General features: G+C 43.3%; 1 protein-coding gene across 1 annotated transcript in view; it reads left to right on the forward strand.

Moving 5' to 3' along the window:
• The window catches only part of TGFB2 (transforming growth factor beta 2), an 87,557-nt gene that overhangs the window by 44,241 nt on the left and 21,815 nt on the right, over window positions 1–21,501 (forward strand). Inside the window, exon 2 of the mRNA XM_079968887.1 lies at window positions 17,769–17,932. Within this exon, the coding sequence (XP_079825013.1) occupies window positions 17,769–17,932 (164 nt within the window). The remainder of the gene's footprint in view (window positions 1–17,768; window positions 17,933–21,501) is intronic.

The raw sequence follows: 21,501 nt of genomic DNA on the forward strand, positions 1-21,501 counted from the left end.
CTGCAGGGCCCAGCTTCCTTTGAGAGTAGGTGCTTTTTTTACTCCTGCGTATTCTAAAAGAAAAATGTCCAGGTGAAAGAATAAAGTGGGCTTCTGGTTTTAATTCATTATTTTCTTTTAAAAAACCCAAGTTCCTCACTCATCTCCTCCTCTAGTGTTTGAAGTCGGGGCTGAGGCATGTGTTCACTTTTGTAGCCGAGAGGAGTGGTGCAATTTCTGGAGACTTGAGGAAGTTCCCTCCCAACCTGCTGGATGGCCCCCAGAATCCTCAAATATTATGACCTACATACTGAACTGAGAATGTTTGTGTAGATTTTGGCTAGTGCAAAAAGCAAATCCCAATGCTATGTTCCCTTTCTCTGCTTCATGACTCCCTATATCTAGAACATATAAGCAAATGGGCAGGAAGGAGCCAGCAAAAAGTAAAATGATGATTTTATATAAGCTAGCAAAGAGGTTAGGCACATTACTAGCTCTGTAAGTGGGCTAGTTCACAGGTAATGCTGAACTACGATTTAGTGCTATGTGCACGAGCTGGAAAAGGCCTAAGCCTTCTATCTTTCCACACTGGCTGGAGAAGGGGTTTGTTTGCTGTTAGCTTCACTTTCCAAAATCTTGGCTTGTTGAGATGCCAAATTAGAGACGATGGTTTAAAACAAGCAAGCGTACGTCAGCCTACCGTTCAAGAAACTGTCTTGTTAAACTCCCTACAATTTAAGTTGCAATCTTTTGTGCGTACATAATGACAAGCCAACATTCATGGAAAGTGACACTAAATGTGAACACAGGCCTTCTCCTGGGCACATGGCAGGAGGAGAGGGAGGGGCACACAAATTTGGGGCTTCGTTGAGACTTAATTCCTGCTTGTTTTACCATCTGAACCAGGGATTATGTTTAATATGCTCCCAACAAACCACAGTCTCTTTCTGATCTAACCAATCGTGGCTTGTTGGAGCAAAAGCAACCACTATCTTTGGTTTGGGTACAACACTAAGCCAAGGATTGTGGTTTGTTCCATCTATACAAGAGCACGGTGGAGTAAAAAGGACCTGAAAGGTGCAGTTGTGGTGAAGCCCTAAAGTGTGGTTTCTCATAATGTGCAAATGAAGCCAGAATCGTTCAGCATAGATAACACAGGGACAGATGGACAAATTGTAGTCTGACCTGTTATAGGACAGCTTTCTTTGTTCCAGTTTTTCAGCGGAGAAAGAGAACCCTTGAAAATGTCATTTTAGATGCCATGCCATCAAGCCACTAAGAAAAGGCTTTTATTTTAGAACATTTCTCCTCCTTGCAAATATGGCAGTGGGTGAATCTAATAATAATAATACTTAACATATGTTTAGCACTTTGGAGTGCATTATGTACGGTAGTTGTAATCCTTAACAACCCTGTCAAGTTTAGGATTACAACTAGCTAATGCACACGAACCACTTTGAACACCCGAAAGCACTATGTAGATGTCAAATATTATTAGATTTACCCACAGTGTAAAGTAAGCCAGTATTATTATTTTCCCACATTGCAGAGCGGGAGAGTGGAACTGCATTTGGATGGTTATATCTTGGTTTAAAAGCCAAGATATAAAGCATATTGCAGTCCTTTGTGCAAAGAAGCAAACTAGGCAGGGATTCTTCCATTAACTGTAGTTTGCCATTTCATATGAATCAGTAAACCATGGCTAACTGTTTAGAACAAGTCTGAATATTAACTCATGGTTTGAAGTTGGGTAGTAGCCTTCCTGGCTTGTTCTGAAGCTGTAAACCACAGCAATAGTTCAAACAAACTGGGAAACTTTAGGTAATGGAAGAAAAAATCCTAGTTGGCTGGCTTGAGCAAAGAGTCCAGGTCAGAAGGATCAACCACATCTCAGTTTCTGAGCCAATATATGATCATCCATACTCAACCTGATGTTGAGAGAGAGAGAATAAGTTGCCAAAGGCCACCTAGTTAGGTCATGGCAGAGTAAAAGTTTGAAATGGGCATTTATGGGTTCATAACTCAGTTTATCAGCCATTACACTACACTAGCTCAATGGCCAGCTCAACCAACTTTGCACAACCAAGCTAGAAGATCTACCTTTTGCCAGTAAAAGGAGGGTCAGCTTGCATCCTCCTCCTCCTCCTGTTTCCTAGGAGCAGATAGGAGACAGGGTTGTGACTCACACACATTAATCCAAGATGGAAAAGGAGCAGCGCTTCATGGAAGAAGATAAAAGAGTTGTGGATATATATTTTTATTTGATTTAGAAAAAAAAAAGAATCCAGCATAAGCAGAATAGCAAAGTGCATACCTGAGAATTTTCCAAACACAACACACATTGACTTGCATATTTGATTTCGGCAGCGATACATGAGAGCCTGGGATATTGCAGGCCAAGGATGCGAGTCTGATGGTGATTTGGAAGGAGCTTTGCCTTTCTCAGATGTTCTGGCAAAATGTGAAGGACTTTTTGTTGCTCGTCTGAAATAGCAGAGGAGAACATGGACAGCCTAGACAGTGCTAGAAATGCCTCTGCCAGCCTCAGTTGCCAAGAACTTGACTTAGGTGCAGGAAAAGCTGGCTTATACTTTGCTTTATACCCTTTGGGTCATCTTGCTTAGTATCTTTCCACACTCACTGGCTGTGGCTCTCCAGATTTTTAGACAAGAGACATTCCCAGCACTACATAAGAGATGACGTCGATTGAACCTTGGACCTACTGCTCCATCACAGAGCTGTAGCCCTTTCCAGAGAGCCTAACTCTCGGGTTAAAGGTAAAGGGACCCCTGACCATTAGGTCCAGTCATGACCGACTCTGGGGTTGCGGTGCTCATCTCGCTTTATTGGCCAAGGGAGCCGGCGTACAGCTTCCGGGTCATGTGGCCAGCATGACTAAGCCGCTTCTGGCAAACCAGAGCAGTGCATGGAAACGCCGTTTACCTTCCCGCTGGAGCGGTACATATTTATCTACTTGTACTTTGACATGCTTTCAAACTGCTAGGTTGGCAGGAGCTGGGACCGAGCAACGGGAGCTCACCCTGTCACGGGGATTCGAACCGCCGACCCTATGATCCGCAAGTCCTAGGCTCTGTGGTTTAACCCACAGCACCACCTGCGTCCCAACTCTTGGGTTATTAACATCCTAATATCCCTTATTTATCAACTGCTGTTCATTAGGAGAGGTGTAGCGTCAATCATTGTGGAGAGTCTTCCCACTTCGTATGTGATGGACCAGCTTCGACTTGTCACTGCTGATAAGTCCAGTGTGTGTGTGTGTGTGTGTGTGTGTGTGTGTGGGCTGTTATTTTATGCCAACTACCACCACATTAGTTGAATTTCAAAACCTTCTAACTGCTGCTGCCATGTATCTAAACCATGGTGTTTGTCAAAGCCTTAATCTATAACCCAGTAGACGTGGAACAAAATCAGCCCAACTCAAGTTATAAGTAAAAAAAAATAAAAAAAAATTGCTCTTTCATTATTATTAACCATAAAGAGAGGGGGAAATGTAAATACTATACATACCGTATATTGGTTACAGTTTCTTTTAAGACTTGCTCTTGTAAGGTTACTGTTATAATTAGCAACAGCTTGCAAATACAAAAGCTTGCATGAGGCTTGCTGTTAAAATCTTAGTTTATTTTCCTATTAAATCCTGTGTGCTAATTACATACCCTCCAAAATTTATCTGATGAAAATAGGGACATCCCATTACATAATGATACCCCACACATCTTACTGGGTTGCCCCAGCCACTCTGGGCAGCTTCCAACATATATAAAAACATAATAAAACATTAAACAGATGGCTCAGGGGTAGGATAATTCCATACCCTCCAACATTTCTCCAATGAAAACAGGGACACCCTAAGGAAAAGTGGAACATTCCGGGATCAAATCAGAAACCGGGATGGCTTCTCTAAATTTGGGACATTCCTTGGAGGGTCTGTAATTACCCGTAGCCCATTTTCTCAGGACAGTCAGTCTTGCCAGGAGTCAGTCTCACAGAGGCCTTCTGCTGGTTTTCTATTAGCCAAGCTTGCAGGCAGTTCTCTCTCTGGTCCTTGCTGAATTTTTCCTTGCTGTTCAAAGTCCTTTGATGACCTCTCTGCCAATCTTCAGCTTAAGATAGTGATTCAGCTCTTTTGTGGGGAGGGCAGGCTATTTTACCAGGCTGTTCCTAGCCTCTTCAATAGTTGCTTTCCTATCTTCCACCTGGTTCAACTCCAGCCTTCTCTCCTAGCTGCTTCTTGTGGTCCATAGTGTCAGACAGTCTCACACTCCCTCTGAACAGAGTAAGAACTATCCAGCCCGCCTACCATTCAACCAATCAGATTTGAGTGGCATAGAATTCTAGGCCACTTTGATCCAGGCAACAGGCCCTCAGGATTCTTATTATTACCAAACTGTTTTGGAGACAGTGTCAGAATATGTGGAACGGGGGTAGTGAATGTGGTGCCCTCTGGCTTTTGTTGGATTTCAACTCCCCTCCTCCCCAATCAGCACAGCCGATGATGAGAGTTGTAGTCCAACAACATTTGGAGGACACACCATGTTGGCAGATGTAAGAAGGAAAAATCCATGTTTGGTTGTCAAGAAGTTTACAAGCCTTTACACAGCGGCCACCAATTGACCCTTCTGGTTTTGCGAAGGGGGTGAGAAGGGGCAGGTGTGGGAAATAACATAATTATTAAGCCCTCCAATTAATGCTTTCCCTGTCCTGCTCAGCATGGAAAGTGTAATGTAGTAGGGGAGATTCACAACCTGGGAAAGGCTCCACATTCACCACTGACCATGCCAAGCCAACTCTCCAATCTGTCACTGCGCCACCAGTAGTGATTGCTTAGTCCCAGATGCATTCCCTGTTCACTGGGCAGGGATATAGAACTTCATTAATCATTCTGTAATCCCTAAGATGTAACATTATCCATCACTCACATGGCAAATATAATAGTCTAGCACAGTGGTGAAGAAAGATGAGACTTAGAAGATGGATAACTTGGGGAAAGAAACGTAGTTTTTCTGGAGGAGACTGCAGACAACTTCCCGCTCGCAGTTCAGAAATGAGAAAATCCACAGACCTGGCTTTCTAGAAATGTTTGGATACATAATACTAATTAAGAGTTCTGCTCGTAACCATCCAGAACTCAGGGTTTTGCTTTGTTTTTCAATAGCTGTAAATGTTTTGCTTTATAACGAATCTGTCCTCTTAAATGTACGTTTCTGGTCCTAGTAGAAATCAACTTTATATTGCTAAAGCAAAGAGTGTTTGTTTAGTTGCTCCCCACCCACCACCAGAAACAGAAATCTTCACTGGAAAATACAGCTCAGACTTATAAAGGGAAGATAAAGCATCTTTTTGCTGTTTGGAAATGACAGACTTCAGACTAATAGACTGTGAATTTTTGAGCTACTACTGCAAAGGTGGCCGCCTTGTTTGTTATTGTTTTGTTGTGGTCTGCCAACAGATCACAAATAATATCAGTCAAGGCCTAATGAGCGCTTGCTTTCAAAAAAGCCTCCCCCCCCCCCAAAAAAAAATGAGTCCGGGAATCTCTATTCAAGGGACAACGCAAAAGGTAATGCACTGCAACTTCCATCTCCCCAGTAGCAGGAACACATGTCTGCTGCTAAGGCACTCAGGTAATTTTTAAATAGCACCAGTTGTACCAGTTACTTGTTTATTCTACAAAGCCCCAAATGTTGTAACCTTTCCTTCTAGGGGAGTTGTTCCAGCCCCTTGATCATTTTCCTTTTGAATCTTGATAGTATCGTTTCTCAGTTGAGGCAAGCAGAACCATGCACAGTATTCCAAGTGCAGCCACACCATAGCTTTCTGCAATCTCCTCTTCCTCTTTTAGCTCACCTTTGGCTCCCTTGTTATCCAAAGGTCCAATGGCCTCCTTTGCTTGCTTGCTGGCCTCCTTTCATTCATACACACACACACACACACACACACACACACACACACACACGTGTTCCTTACTTCTTCTTCTTTTGCATCCCTTATTGCCTGCTTGCATTTCTTCAGCCAAAGTTTGCATTCCTTTTTGTTTTCCCCATTTGGACAAGACGTGGACATTTTCTGAAGGAAGGCTTCTTGCCTTTAATAGCTTCCTTGCCTCTGCTTGTTAGCCCTGCAGGTATCTTCTCGGTCCCAGTGGTTCACTTCCTGATCTGCAGCGTACATTGCAGCTGAGCTTCTATTATTGTGGCTTTGAACAACACCCAGGATTTCTGGAGAGATTTGGCCATCTTCATTTTCCCTTTCACCTTCCTTTTTACCTATCTCCTCATTTTGGGAGAGTTCATTCTTCTGGAGTGACTGTTGGGCTTCCTTGACAATTGCCAAGTTGATTTATTCTCAGTTGAAAATCTAGGTCTGAAATTATCTACTAAATTGTCCTTCGTCAATCCGGCACCTTCCAGATGTTACTGAACTGCAACTCCCATCCTTAACCATTGACCATTTTGGCTGGGGCTGAAGGGAGCTGTAGTTCAAAATGTCTGGAGAGCACCAAATTGGGGAAGACTGTACCAAATGTCCTTCTTGCATTAATCCACCAATGACACAATCTTATACATGTCCACACAGAAGCAAGTCTCACTGGGTTGAACAGGGTTTTGGTCTTAAGTAGCTTAAATAGACACTATGTTTGATAGGGTTTACTGCCCAGTAAATGGATTGCAATCTAAGTTGACTTAGACCAACTTGCCATATATCTCAGGCATATAGCCAATGGGCCAAGACAGATTTCAGCAAACAATAAAAGCTCCAGATTTATCTCACTTCCATTCTACTACTGTGTTTCCCCCCTCTTACTCGCTTTGAGATCACTGCTGTTACATTCTGTGGTGGAAATCAAAGAACGCAAAATCACAGCGCTTGCCGGGAATGAGCACACCCACATAAAGCTCAGGAGAACTGCAGGAGAGATGTGAAAACTTGCTGATCAATATATAACTCTGCATGTTGTAGTGTGCTAATGGAGGTCCAAATAGAAGCTTTTGTCAGACCACCCTGAATATCCAGCTACTGAACAGAGAATTGGAAACAGTCTTCAAACACTTCTGCTGTACATTATAATCTAGTGAGGAAAGCCAGCTACAAAAAAGACAACTTTTGCCAAGTTTAATGTAAAGTGCATGTAATATGATCTGTTGTACCTTTGGAAGATCAAATCATTTGCCTGTTTAACTTTCCAAATGGGAAAATCCTTACTTCCTGTTTTCTTTCCACACTTTCTCATATTTCTCTCTCTCTCTCTCTCTCTCTCTCTCTCTCTCTGTGTGTGTGTGTGTGTGTGTATACAAAAATTAGTCACCTACATTGTGTGAATGCATCAATGGATTATCAGTTCCATCGGTGGATTGCAAATATTTGGTAACCAGTGCTTAGAAGATACACAAGGCTAAAAGAGTCAAGATGTAGGTCTGTCTGCATCTCAGGATCGAGACAGAACCATGGTGGTGTCCCTTTCCTGAAAGCCCTCTCCTCTTAGGGCTGGGTCCACACACCTGCTTTCCCTTACGAAATGATTTCTAGGTCAAGGAAGAGCAAACGTTTCCCCTGTAGGTTCCTGCAAATTTCTTTGTTGTTGCAGTTGGCAGCCCTGAATGACTTGTAAGTCTGCCTTGTCAGGTGGCAGCCTGGGGCACATGCTTGTGTGAGGTTCATGGGTGAGTCGAGCGCCAGCCTGCAGCTTGATGAGACAGGCAGGGAATCTTCAGTGTAAGATCCCTGAAAACAATGCCATCATCTCCCCTGACCCATCCCGACCAAGCAAATTCCAGTCGTAAGGGAAATAATTGCTTGGGCAAAAGTTGTCAGCCAATCCGTGTACATTTTGAGGAAGCAAATCGATACGATACGATAATCTTTATTGCCATTGTCCCATACAGAACAACAAAATTGAAAAAATCTACATCAGACATTCAAAAACCTGCTATCCCAGCTATCCCAGCCTGGTTAGCCGCTAAAAACTCTGATACTCTGATACCCCATAATTGAATACAATATACTCACATAAAGACTACCTTACACTGCGTTTAAAACCAAAATCTCATTTGGATAGAAACTGTTTCTCAGGTGGCTAGTCCTAGTCTTTATAACCCTGTACCTTCTTCCAGAAGGCAGAAGCTGAAAGAGATCATTTCCGGGGTGCGCAGTATCCTGCACTATCTCTGCAGCTTTCTTATGGCACCTGGAAGCGTAGATTTGATCCAAGGTGGGAAGAGTGCACCCAGTTATTCTTTCCGCAGTCTTTACAACCTTGGACAGCATTGTTTTTTCCCTGACCGTGCAGCTCTACTAATGAGTAAATATTTCCATGTGACTAGGTGCAAAGGCACCTGAGAAGGAGCAGTGTTTAACAGTGCTGTGTTTTGTCTGTGCATGGCCAGGTACACTGTGTGAAAATTTATTATCCGCTTAAGAAGTACTTACTGTTCAGTGAGAGAGAGGTGACTTGGAACAGGGATGGGGGACCCTCTTGTCCTTTGGTACTGGCTGAGGCCAAAGAGAACTGGAAAAAAACAACATATGGAGGACCACTTGTCCCCCAGCTGTAATTTAGAACATGGTGGAGACCACATCATCAATTCCTGGGTGTTTGCTAATTCTGAAGACGTCTACTCAAAGCAACCACTGGGATGTACACAGAAGCCTTTAAAAAATTAAAAAAAAGCTCTTTAGCTAAAATAACAGCAGCTTGTGAATATGGTGAATGTGCCGTGTAAAGTAGGGAGCAGCTATTTTTAACTCAAAACAACAGTCCCTGGAAATGTGGTTATTAAATTTGAATGATCTGGTGGGCAGATGCTTTGCTGCCACTGTAAACAGATTAGGGATGCATCTCTTCAGTTGCCAATCACAGATTTCACCAGAGAGAAATAAAAACATCCCGTCCTCTTGGGAATGTGGTCTCTCTCTCTCCCCCCCATTGGAAGACAGTTGAAACACATAGACTGGCACGTGACAATAGGTTTTAAGATACTTGGAGGAGGTTTGTCCTTGTTTCTCGGTACTCACACAGTTGATTCTTTTGTCCCACTGTCATTTCTGGCCGAATCGGTTTTGCAGGTTTCGAACAAAGCCAAATGGAGGATTGGCAAATGAAATCCTTCACCCTAAATTAGTTGTTTGCCTTCCATCACGGATATGTGTCCATGCCCTGAAACCATTCAGGTAGCTGCATTCTCCCTGGCAGGTGCCTTCAAAGGATAAAATAGCCTGCCCCCAGTACCAGTCAGTTTCATAGAACTACCAAACCCAACCCCAGTATCTCTTTCCTGGGTAGTCACAGCAAGTCTATATACACATCCAAACTAGATGTTACCCTCAGACACATGTATTATTGCATCAGGTATGGGGAACCTGTGACCCTTCAGATTCTGCTGGACTACAAGTCCCATCGTCCCTGACCACTGGCCTTACAGGATGGGACTGATGCAAGTTTGAGTCCAGCAACATCTGGAGGGGCACAGGCTGCCCACCCCTGCATTGTACCCTTTTAAAACAGAGAAGCCTGCTTTGGTTTCCCCCCACTTCAAAGTAGCCCTCCACTACAAGCTTCGCTGATGCAAATTTCCTATTGGAACTCATTTGAAGCGGTGAACCCGCTGGTGGGTGGGACTTGAAAAGGGAAGGCGGGGGGAGGGAATTTAAAATACCTCACCGCTGCTTGTCCAATCTCAATTGCCCTTTCAGAAGTGGCCCTTCTTATTCAAAAATGACAACTGGGATGGCATCACAGGCACCTGTGTGTATGATTTGGTCCTTAAGATATATGTGAAATTCAGAATTTTTGTGGGGGTTGGGTTTTTTGGCCCCTTTGTACTTATTTTCATATATGATGCATGCCCAGGGCGCTCTCCCCCCCCCCCCAGCCAGAACTCGCTGGAACTCAGTTCCAGCACCTCTCTCAGGTGGGCGTCATTGTCACTCTTAAGAGAACGAGGGAGGTGTTCCTGGTGAGTTCTGCCACCTTTTTTCCTAGAAAAATAGCCCTGTGCATGCTCCTCTATTAACATCAGGGTCACAAGGGGTGAACAGTGGTAATTAGCAGTTTTTGAAGTCCAGCTGCGCTACACACACTTCTCATTTCTTGGAGAAGTCTCCTATGAAAAAGGGGAGAAGGTTTGTGACCCTCGCATGCCTCACAGCGAGGAGAGGATCTTGCCGGAAAGACATGTGGTGACGGCCTAATAACCTCTTCCTTTAGATTTGCCTTTCATGCAAGCAGTATCAGTTACCGTTGTTTCATTGTTATGGAAGGAGGAGATGTTTCTGGATGGAATCCCATATGCAGATCAGGGAGCAGGCTTTAAAAACAGAGGGCGGGAAGTAGCTCTTCCACCTTGTACAGAAGTTCTGCTTTGTTTTTGAAACTCTCTCTCTCTGTGTGTGTGTGTGTGTGTTTTATCGGCTGAAACTTAAACAACTGAAAGAGCCCTACAAGGCAGAGGTCTAGGGAAGCCAGCCAGAGCAAAGAGAGCTTTGCAAACCACTTTTAATCACAATCAAGTGACTCTTATAAATATTTGCATATATGCCGCATCAAAGCCTCATACGTTCATGTGATTCAGTCATGAAAGAGAAAGGGGAAAGCAACAGGACCGCCGTGGCTTGTGGCTGCTTGGATTAAGGATGGGCAGAGCACCAGGAGAGAGCAGACATGCGGAGGAAGAGGGGAGCCCGCCAAAGTTTTAACAAACACGAAAAGAAATAAAAATAAATCTCTGGAACATTTATTGCCCCCTTTCGTTGGAAGGCTCGGGTTGGGGCTCTCAGCTTTCCCTCTGTGTGTGTGTGGATGTGAGATTGCAAAATAGTAAAAAAATCAACCCGGATGGTCTGACTACCCCTCCCCCGCCCAAATAACAAAGAGAAAGTTGTTTATGTCTCCCCAAAACAGGAAACATATTGAATTAGTTCCACTCACTTAGGATAGTCTATCAAAGAGTAGCTGATGTGTCTGCTCTCTAGCAGGGAAAGCTGCACTTGCAGTTGAAATGGACCAGACACACATCAGCAGGGATTCTCATCAAATCTGAAAGATTTCCAAAGGGCATAATAACAATAATAATTTGTTTCGCCGTTGTTGTTCACGTGGAACCCTTGTGGACCAGCACCATGGCACTTGGCTGCAATCCAGTGGGTCTTGTTGTTGTTCAGTTGTTTAGTCGTGTCCAACTCTTCGTGACCCCATGGACCAGAGCACACCAGGCACTCCTGTCTTCCACTGCATCCCGCAGTTTGGTCAGACTCATGTTTGTAGCTTCGAGAACACTGTCCAACCATCTCGCCCTCTGTCGTCCCCTTCTCCTTGTGCCCTTCATCTTTCCCAACATCAGGGTCTTTTCCAGGGAGTCTTCTCTTCTCATGAGGTGGCCAAAGTATTGTAGTCTCAGCTTCAGGATCTGTCCTTCCAGGGAGCACTCAGGGCTGATTTCCTTAAGAATGGATAGGTTTGATCTTCTTGCAGTTCATGGGACTCTCAAGAGTCTCCTCCAGCACCATAATTCAAAAGCATCAATTCTTTGGCGATCAGCCATCTTTATGGTCCAGCTCTCACTTCCATACATCACTACTGGGAAAACCATAGCTTTTACTATATGGACCTTTGTTGGCAAGGTCTAAGCAGTGGGTCTAAGCAGCTTCAAATTGTCACCAGAGGTGACTGTACCAGGAGACAAATTAAAGTGGTTGATCCTTATGGGTGCCACCAATGACGAACTAGGAGACAGAGAAAGAACTTGGTGTGCTCTATCAGAAAGTACGAGACAAAGCCCAGTGGAGATAAACAACTGGAAAACCAGCGCAGTGTCGTGCTCCTGCACAGCTCTTGGTCCTTTCACAAGGGTTTTTTTTTAACAGGAAAACTTTCTGGCAGATTGTGCCCCTTGCAGATTAGCATGCATTGGAGGGGAAGGGCCCACAGTAGGCCACCAGCTGGATTTCTGCTTCAGGAGCGGTGACAGAACAAGTTGCACATGCTTAGGAAATTGCATTGTTGTCCCCTCACAGTTTCAGACTGTGAATATAAGTAGTGTTAGCACCAGCTGCTTTTAAATAAGTAGCAGTTTGAGCTATTATGTTTTGAGAGGGAAACTGTTAGAATTTAATTCATGTGTGCATGTGGATGGTGCACTCAACAGTAGTAAAAAAATAAATAAATCTTTTTTCTTGTCTGCCATTGCATCTGTAAGTGTTGTTCTGTGGAGTTTTCCCAAGTTTTGGTGAACTTTGGTTGCGGTGACTTTGCAGACTTCATAACTCCTGTTTAGTGTGGTTTGGGAGCTTCCACTTCAAATACTGAGCCAGAATCGTAGTTGTCCAGGGCTGTGACTTCTTACTTGAGGTGTTTTTACCTCAGTCAGTTGAGATGGAACCATGAACATAACTGATACATATTTCCACAACAGATACCCGATTTCTGAGTTTAACTTTTAAATATTGTTTTTATGGTACCATTTTATGTATATTTGTTGTGAACCGCTTTGATGTTTTCTTTATGAATTTGTGTGTGTGTGTGTGTGTGTGTGTGTGTGTGTATTTAGACCACACGGGTGGTGTTGTGGTCTAAACTACAGAGCCTAGGGCTTGCCAATCAGAAGGTTGACAGTTCGAATCCCCGTGACGGGGTGAGCTCCCGTTGCTCAGTCCCAGCTCCTGCCCACCTAGCAGTTAAAAAGCACGTCAAAGTGCAAGTAGATAAATAGGTACCTCTCCGGCGGGAAGGTAAACAGCGTTTCCGTGTGCTGCTCTGGTTTGCCAGAAGCAGCTTAGTCATGCTGGCCACATGACCCAGAAGCTGTACGCCAGCTCCCTCGGCCAGTAAAGAGAGATGAGCGCCACAACTGCAACTGGAACTAATGGTCAGGGGTCCCTTTACCTTTATATTGATCTATCATCTATCTATCTATCTATCTATCTATCTATCTATCTATCTATCTATCATCTATCTATCAGATGTAGCCATTTCCTTAGTAATCTGCTGTTGACTGTCCCAGGATCTTTAGCAGCTCCCAAGCCAGATCGACAGATGAACAGGTAGATAGTCATTTCCCCCATATATTCATAGTCCACCTTTCCTGAGATGGAGCCCAAGGTTGGGTACATGTGGTTCCCAAGCAGTCATCCATCCACACACTGACCAAACCCGTACCTGCTTAGATTCAGCAAGCTAGCAGCTCCATATGCATTCAAACCATACCCTGGGACAGATGGATGGCTGGTGCAAGAGATACCTGTCCATGAGCCAATCACTGTAACCAGCAGCAGTGGCGTAGCGTGGGGGGTGCAGGGGGGGCCGGCCGCACCGGGCACAACATCTGGGTGTTAGGGAAATCCACGGGTTAGGGGGCGCAAATCCACAGGTTAGGGGGCGCAAATCCACGGGTTAGGGGGCGCAAATTACTTGCCTTGCCCCGGGTGCTGACAACCCACGCTACGCCACTGACCAGCAGTGTTGAAAGGGGGGGGGGGTAAATGGATAAACTGGTAGGTTGGAAGAGAACCCACAGAACATATTTAAGGTGGATCAGAGAGAGGAGAGGAAATTCTGTTGCCCTGTCACTACGCTAGTGGAGCCACTTGACTGGATACTGCCCATGACATAAAGCAGCTGTAAAATCAAGAGTTGACTTTTACGCACTTTTGCACCTGAAGCAAAAAAGAGAGACAAAATTAACATGCAGAGGTTGCATTTTGGTATTAGCTTCCTCAGTCAGCACCAAATCACGTGTGTTAGTCATGCAACACTAATTCCGTATGAACTGCACTGCTGCATTTCCAAGCCTAAATTAAAGTGGCTGCTTTTAACCTCATAATTCACCAGAGCTGCTAGAACTGATGGGACTCCAATAACATCTGGAAGGCCCAAACCTTTGACCTTACCTACTCCTGCTTTATAGCCTTAAATGATTTGGGTGTAAGTTATTTGGTTATGGGCCTTTATTGGCGTAGGTTTAAACAATAAAATCGTATAAAGGCATCAAAATACATTAATAATCCAAACACATACAATATATAAAAGACTAGATATCCACCATTGAATAAATCAGGCAATTTTGGATTTAGATTTAAAGATCTCAGCTAAATACCCTGAAACAATCTTGGTAGTTTGGGGAGTATCATCCCTCAACAAATAATTGGATTACGGACTCTTTGTAAATCAATATTTTAAGCTGTAAGGGAGCCACTAGGAGATCTCTGCGAAGGGTGTTGAGAAGAGGACAATCCAAAATTTTGTGATCTGGTGTTTTCTTACTACAGGAGCAGAATCTGTACTGGAAGGGGATTTTTTGAAAACTTCCAAACAAAACAGATGAGGGGAATGCATTTAGATGAGCTAGCTTAAAAGCTCTGTGATGCAATGGAGTATCTAAATTATAAAGGTAATTAGGCATTGCTCCATGGTGGGGCTGCAATCCTAAGTAAGCAGATGAACATACAAAAGGCTGGGAGGGGTAGAGTTTTTGGATTTCATGGTCTAGCAGTCTCTGCTTGATGACAGAGAAGATTTGTGACTCATCCAATAGAAGAAGGGAATCTATTACAATCCTTATTTGCCTGAGTTTGAAGGTAATATCAGAAAAAAATGTAAAATTATGTGTATCTCTCAATAAAGAAGTTAGTAAACTTTCTGGGTCTGTATTAAAGTGATTTTTTAAGCAGTATTTGAAAGTCATAATCCAGCCCCTAGGGAAATCTTCACCTGACACATAATATTTGTATGCAGCTTTTTTTATCAAGAAAAGTAATCGGGGTTCTAGCCCAATAGCATTCAGTTCCTCCCATAACAACCCCCTGGGTATCAAGTCAAAAGCACTTTACAGATCAATAAAATCTAGATAGAACTTTCCCCTTTTGGATTTCATATACTTATCTGCTAAAAAGGCAAGTGAGAGACAGTGATCAATAGTTGATTTCTGTTTTGTAAATCTGATCTGTTTAGGGCCAATAATTCTGTTCATTTTAATCCAATTCAATAGATAGCGCTCTGTTTAGAGTAGAGTATACTTATAGTGGACAGAAGACTAATAGGGCAATAATTACACAGCTGCCCAGGATCGCCTTTTTTCTTAAAATAAATTGGGATTATTACAGAAGTTAACCACGACTTTGTAACATTTTGTCCATGTCCAGGAATTTGGTGATCACCCCTTCGAATTGCGGGGACCATCTAATCCTTTTCAGAATACTATGGGAGGCCTGATCTGAGTTAGCAGGCTTCAAGATCTTATTAGCTGGGCCGCATTGTATAGTCAGAAGTAAGGGGGGGGGTGTTCACTTTCTGTATGGACTCCAGTAGAAAAGAAGTTGACATCAGAATATAGGTTTAGAGTAGGCATGGCCAAACTTGGCCCTCCAGCTGTTTTGGGACTACAATTCCTATCATCCCTGACCACTGGTCCTGTTAGCTAGGGATGATGGGAGTTGTAGTCCCAAAACATCTGGAGGACCAAGTTTGGCCATTCCTGGCTTAGAGAATAGATAGAATAGTCAACTACACTATGACCCCTTGTCGAGATAAAAGTAAACTCATCATCACCAGGTAAGTTATTCGGTCCATTTAAGATAACTGCATTATGGGCAGTACAAAAATCCATAAGTTTTAACTCCGCTCTATTACTTAATCCATCCTTAGAGGAGCAGGAAACAGACAATGGAGTAGGTATTATATCTATTCCTTGAAAGCGCAATTGGCTTGTCCCAATTAGCAGTTAGAATCATCTCATCTCCTGAAGGAGGGAGGTAGAAATTTACCAAAATTACCAGTTGATTATTCATAGTTATTAGGTAAGCTTGGGCTAATGGAGGATAAGTGCCAAAAGGAGTTGTATTGAATGGCAGGCCAGATCTGATTAAGATCAATAAGCCAGCTTTGTGGAGACCTTTGGAGAATTGTCTATGAGCGGGTAGACTGTATGAAGAGAACCCAGCAATGTCACTAACCAGGTTTCTTGAAGTAATATACAATTGAATATACCCCTCCCATCCAGCAATGTTCCAGGAGATGAGGTGAAGAATCCCAGTAGGGGCAGCTGTTGGATACCAATCAGGATCTACAGTTTGATCCAGAGGTCTATTCCTGAGGGACATTGTCATTTATTTGAGGGGCACAAGGAAGGGTTGGGTTAAGTTCCATATCCCCTGAAATCAGATCTATCAGTGGGCTTTGCATTTTACAGATCAGTTGCGGGTTTCAGGGAATAAAAACTTTGCACCATTGCTCTCTCTTTGATGGGCCACTTTCACTTCTGTCAGCCTGCCAGCACTTGAAGACAGCAACAGAGGCCTTAAAGTGTCACCAAGTTTGTGGGTATGAGAGACAAAGAGAAGACCTTTTCTATGGTAGCCCCACATCTCTTGAGTCACGTTACCAACTGCAATTGGACAAGATTTATTCCTACAACTATTTAGGAGACCCCTACAGAATCAGTTGTTTTTGTAGCCTTTCCCCTAAGTTGCTGTGTTTCCCTAATGCTAATTTTGGTTATTGATAACTTTTGTCTTTCAGATTTTTAGGGTTGTGTGTTGTTACTGCATTCTTGATCATGGCTTTGTTGTTCTAACCGTGTTTTCGTATACTTTTTTTTTTAAAAAAAACTTGAGATAGTTTCCCCTGCTTTAAAGGAGTCTGAGAAACATTTTAAATAAATATAATTAATTCTGAATCCTTGACTGAGGAGCTCATAGTAATCGCTAGGTATTTTTGTTGTCAGTCTCTTTTGATCATGTTGCACGTTCTCCTTTACTAGTACTTAATTCAGAGAGATCCTTCAGAGAGAAGCTTTCCTCCCTATGGAATTCCAGATCTGTTTTTTGGGACATTTGAAACATTCTGGAATGTCATGGGGTAGGACAGGGCAGTTTGGTGCAGGGAAATTATGTGCAGAGAAAGGCCTAATTCTTCCCTCCCTTGCCACTTCTGCAATCCTAATCCCCTCTCCTCAAGGAACACTTCCTGTTTTAGAAATTGCCATGGAGACAATATGGCTCACTACCATCTAATATGACAATGGCTCTTAATCTAAAGTGAGGCTCACTTGAACATTAAAACACTTAACATTTTAAACCAGCAATTAATATTTAAGTATAGCTACACAAATTGTTAAAAGAAGGAGTCTACATTATTGCTCGGATGCCCATCAGCGTGCAGAAATGATTTTTTCAGTTTCATGATGAAATACAACTGGTTCTCCCCCCCTTCTTTAGAGGAGGGACTTTATTGCTTTGTGTAAAGTCTTAGATTTGTTATACAATTGTCTGTTTCCTTTCCTCTTCTTTGAGATTCAGTCGAAATATTTAAAAGACAAAACATATTGTCAAGAGTTTAGATATTTTTTTCCTCCAGACTTTTTTTCTTTCTTTCATAAAGCTACCCACAGCAAACTGCTTGTCATTAAATTCTATTTTCTTGGCAGTTGCTATTAAGCGTATGCAAGTCTGGAGTCATTTGTGAAACATCAGCTGTCATGAGTTTGTTCCAATTTATAATCATCCAGGATTTTCCACGCTGCTTTCAAAGAACAGGGTTAAATGCATGCCCCGAAAGAGAGTTGGAAATGGCTTGCTGATCTCTATTAATCTGCTGTTTCTATAATCAAACACATGTGTTTGTTTATCTGGTTAAATTGTTAATGATATCGAAATTGGCTGCTGGAAGCTGAATCATCCAGCAGACATTTCCGTCGCTGTTTCTTGAGTCTGCCTTGTGCTGTGGCCTGTAAAAGAACAATATATTCATAATTTTAAACCATTACACTAACTTCTTGCAGATCTCATCTCAACAAACCACCCCATCCCCTATTTTAGACGAGTGAGATTTGATGTCTCGGCGATGGAAAAAAACGCTTCCAACCTGGTGAAGGCAGAATTTAGAGTCTTTCGATTGCAGAATCCAAAGGCTCGTGTCTCGGAACAACGGATAGAACTGTATCAGGTAAAACTGTGGTGATCATTGCTATCTCATGACTGTTACCTGTGTGACCCTTTCTGCGCAATGTAGAGTTCGGCTGATTTTAATGTACGCTCTCTCTCAACCGGGAACTGTGAGAAATGTAGTTCATGTGAGGCAGGTCTGGGGATCTGCAACAGAATTCTCACTACCTCACCAAACTACAATTCCCAGGATCCTTTGGGAGATGCCAGACCAATAAAAATAGTATAAAGAAGATCTAAGTTTGTAGTGTATGTATTAACATATTCAAGCAACTCTTGCATGTTTTCTGTCAGATATGAGAGAAATGGGAAGAACAACTTGAAAATGTATCCCAGCCAATTCGGTTTCACACTTACTTTAGAAACCACAGTTTAAGCCTCAGATGTGAAAACAACCATAGTCTGTTGAATTATTTTGATTGGAGCTCATGGTTTCCCTCTCACTGGGCTAGATGGGTCTTTGGTTTGATCCAGAAGGGATTGTCTTAGGTTCTTGGGAGCTGGAAAAGAAGGTTTCTCCTTAAGACGCTTTTACGGTAGAATTAAAAAAGTGGTACCTCAGGTTAAGAACTTAATTCATTCTGGAGGTTCGTTCTTAACCTGAAACTGTTCTTAACTGAAGCACCACTTTAGCTAATGGGGCCTCCTGCTGCCGCCGCGCAATTTCTGTTCTTATCCTGAAGCAAAGTTCTTAACCTGAGGTACTATTTCTGGGTTAACGGAGTCTGTAACCTGAAGTGTCTATAACCTGAAGCGTCTGTACCCGAGGTACCAGTGTGTTAGGTGGGCTGAAACTAAGTAGCTGTGTGAGTATTTTGCACTGGGTATTTTATTAAGGACCTTCACTATATTATTGAAGAGATGCCCTTAACAGAGAAATGGTGGCGTCTTGTCAACCCAATGCATGCAGAAGGCCCCAGGTTCAAACCCCAGCACCCCAAGAGGTGCTGACACCCAACGTAGACAATGCTGAGCTAGATATACCAATAATAGTATAGGGCAGCTCCTGTATTCCTCTGCTTGAATAATACTTCATTCTTCACTTGTGTCTTTCTCCTGTTGGCATGGTGATAGCACAGCACCCCTGAACAGTGAGGTTTAGGGTGAGCACTTCATAAGAATTCTGAACTAATATCAAACATAGTATTAATGAGGGCTGCATCCATAATATAAAAAGGTAAAGGGACCCCTGACCATTAGGTCCAGTCGCGGACAACTCCGGGGTTGCGGCGCTCGTCTCGCTTTACTGGCCGAGGGAGCCAGCGTACAGTTTCCGGGTCATGTGACCAGCATGACTAAGCTGCTTCTGGCGAACCAGAGCAGCACACAGAAACGCCGTTTACCTTCCCGCCGGAGTGGTACCTATTTATCTACTTGCACTTTGATGTGCTTTTGAACTGCTAGGTTGGCAGGAGCAGGGACCGAGCAACGGGAGCTCACCCCGTTGTGGGGATTTGAACCACCGACCTTCTGATTGGCAAGTCCTAGGCCCTGTGGTTTAACCCACAGCGCCACCCGCGTCCCATAAAATATGTTTGCGTACACCAAATGCAATAAAGCACAATAGTCGTGGGGATTTGAGCCACTGACCTTCTGATTGGCGAGCCCTAGGCTCTGTGGTTTAGACCACAGCACCACCCACGTCCCTAAGTATAATAATATAAATACATATAAATAATGTCATACATTTATATTATACTCAGAACTATGCCCCACTGATTTCTACAGTTAAGCAAGGATGGGATCCCAGCTTTACAGCTGTGTCTTATAAACATTTACTCAGAAGCCAGTCCAGTTCTTATTCCCAAGGACATGTGCTCAGGATTGCAGCCTTAGTTTGTTAAAAATCAGAGCCGAAAGCTGGGTGGAGTCTTTATCTCATCCTCAACCCGTCTGACCCCATTTTGTCGTCTTTGATTATTGATGCTGCTATACATTCCTGGGAGTTTGCTTTATTTTTTCCCCTAACCATTCCGTCACTTAACTGACTTTGAAAAAAGAAGAAGCATTGACTCACTTGTTTGTTTGTTTAACACGTTTATACCCCACCCTTTAGCAAAAATAAAAATAAGAAAGACTCTTAGAGCAGCTTACAAAAATCAGTACTAAATTAATCTCTGCCCTCTCAGGCTCACAATCTAAAAAGAAATGGCACATAAGGAAAAAGGAGTGGGTGGGAGGAGGAAAAAGCAAGCTCCAGAACAAGTGCTTTCAACACAGTTAAATAGTTTTATTCAAGCATATTTTGGCCGTCTAAAGTAGCAGCTCCTTGCCAGTGTCAGTGGTTGTCTTTCCCATGATAAAGCGCAGTCCCTCCCTGACGCAGTCTTCCTACCCCCTCTTCAGATCCAGGAGCAGAGTCGGTGACAGTGTCCAGGCCAGGAGGGCAGTTCCTGCCATACATTTCTTGCCTCAGACAGCTATTGTGACGGTATTTAGAGTTCTCCCTCATGGGAGTTTGATGGAGTTACCCCTCCTCTCTTGCCAATGTCTGTGGCCCTTCATATATAGTGAACTTGCATCTTCATATGCAATTCAGTTAAATCAGAGTGCTGAGATTTGAGACGGATTAGTGCTGAGATCTGAGACACGGGTGGCGCTGTGGTCTAAACTACTGAGCCTCTTGGGCTTGCTGATCAGAAGGTTGGCGGTTCAAATCCCCGCAACTGGGTGAACTCCCGTTGCTCGGTCCCAGCTCCTGCCAACCTAGCAATTCAAAAGCACGCCAAAAAGTGCAAGTAGATAAATAGGTACTGCTCTGGCGGGAAGTTAAACAGTGTTTCCATGCGCTGCTCTGGTTTCGGTGTTCCATTGCACCAGAAGCAGCTTAGTCATTCTGGCCACATGACCCGGAAAAACTGTCTGCAGACAAACAATGGCTCCCTCAGCCTGTAAAGTGAGATGAGCGCTGTCAGGGGTCCTTTACCTTTTTTTTTAGTCCCCCCGAAACCAGCAACAGGGACACAGCATTTTCAGCTTAACTTCACTGTGGTTTTTCATGCGTTTTGTGTTTAGCCATTTCCCTCAAACGACGTCTGTGAAATGATTAATTGAAATTAGGAGCCTGCCTTATGTTCTTACATCTTCAACCAGATAATAATAACATCACCACCCCTGAGCTAATTCATATAATTTAAGCCCTTTGTTTCGAACCCTGTTTTCTGCTTGTGTTTTCTGTTTCCTTTACCACATGGCTGCCAGGCTTCAGACTACAGATTGTTGATTATGTTCTGTGTTGTTATAATTCACCACCATATGAGATACCATTTATATTTTTTTGTTTCAGACACGAAAACATATTGGGTTATCTTGGCTTCGGGGAGGGGTGAGGACAGGGGGTGACTTTGGTAACCTCTGGGGGGTGGTGGCTTTGGGGAGGTAGGGGGTTTGTCCAGATAGGTAGGGTTGGCAAGCAAAGAAAGTAGGGGCACAGCCCCTGGTGTTTGTGAAAGTCAGTGACTTTTTAGTTGGATATAATAAAACTTGATTTAAAATTTGCATTCCACTTTTCCAACAAAGTGTTGAGTGACTCGCAGTAATGACAAATGTTAACAATTAGCAAACGTTTCA

This window comes from Podarcis cretensis (genome assembly GCF_951804945.1).
Source record: "Podarcis cretensis genome assembly, chromosome: 3".
Lineage (NCBI taxonomy): Eukaryota > Metazoa > Chordata > Lepidosauria > Squamata > Lacertidae > Podarcis > Podarcis cretensis.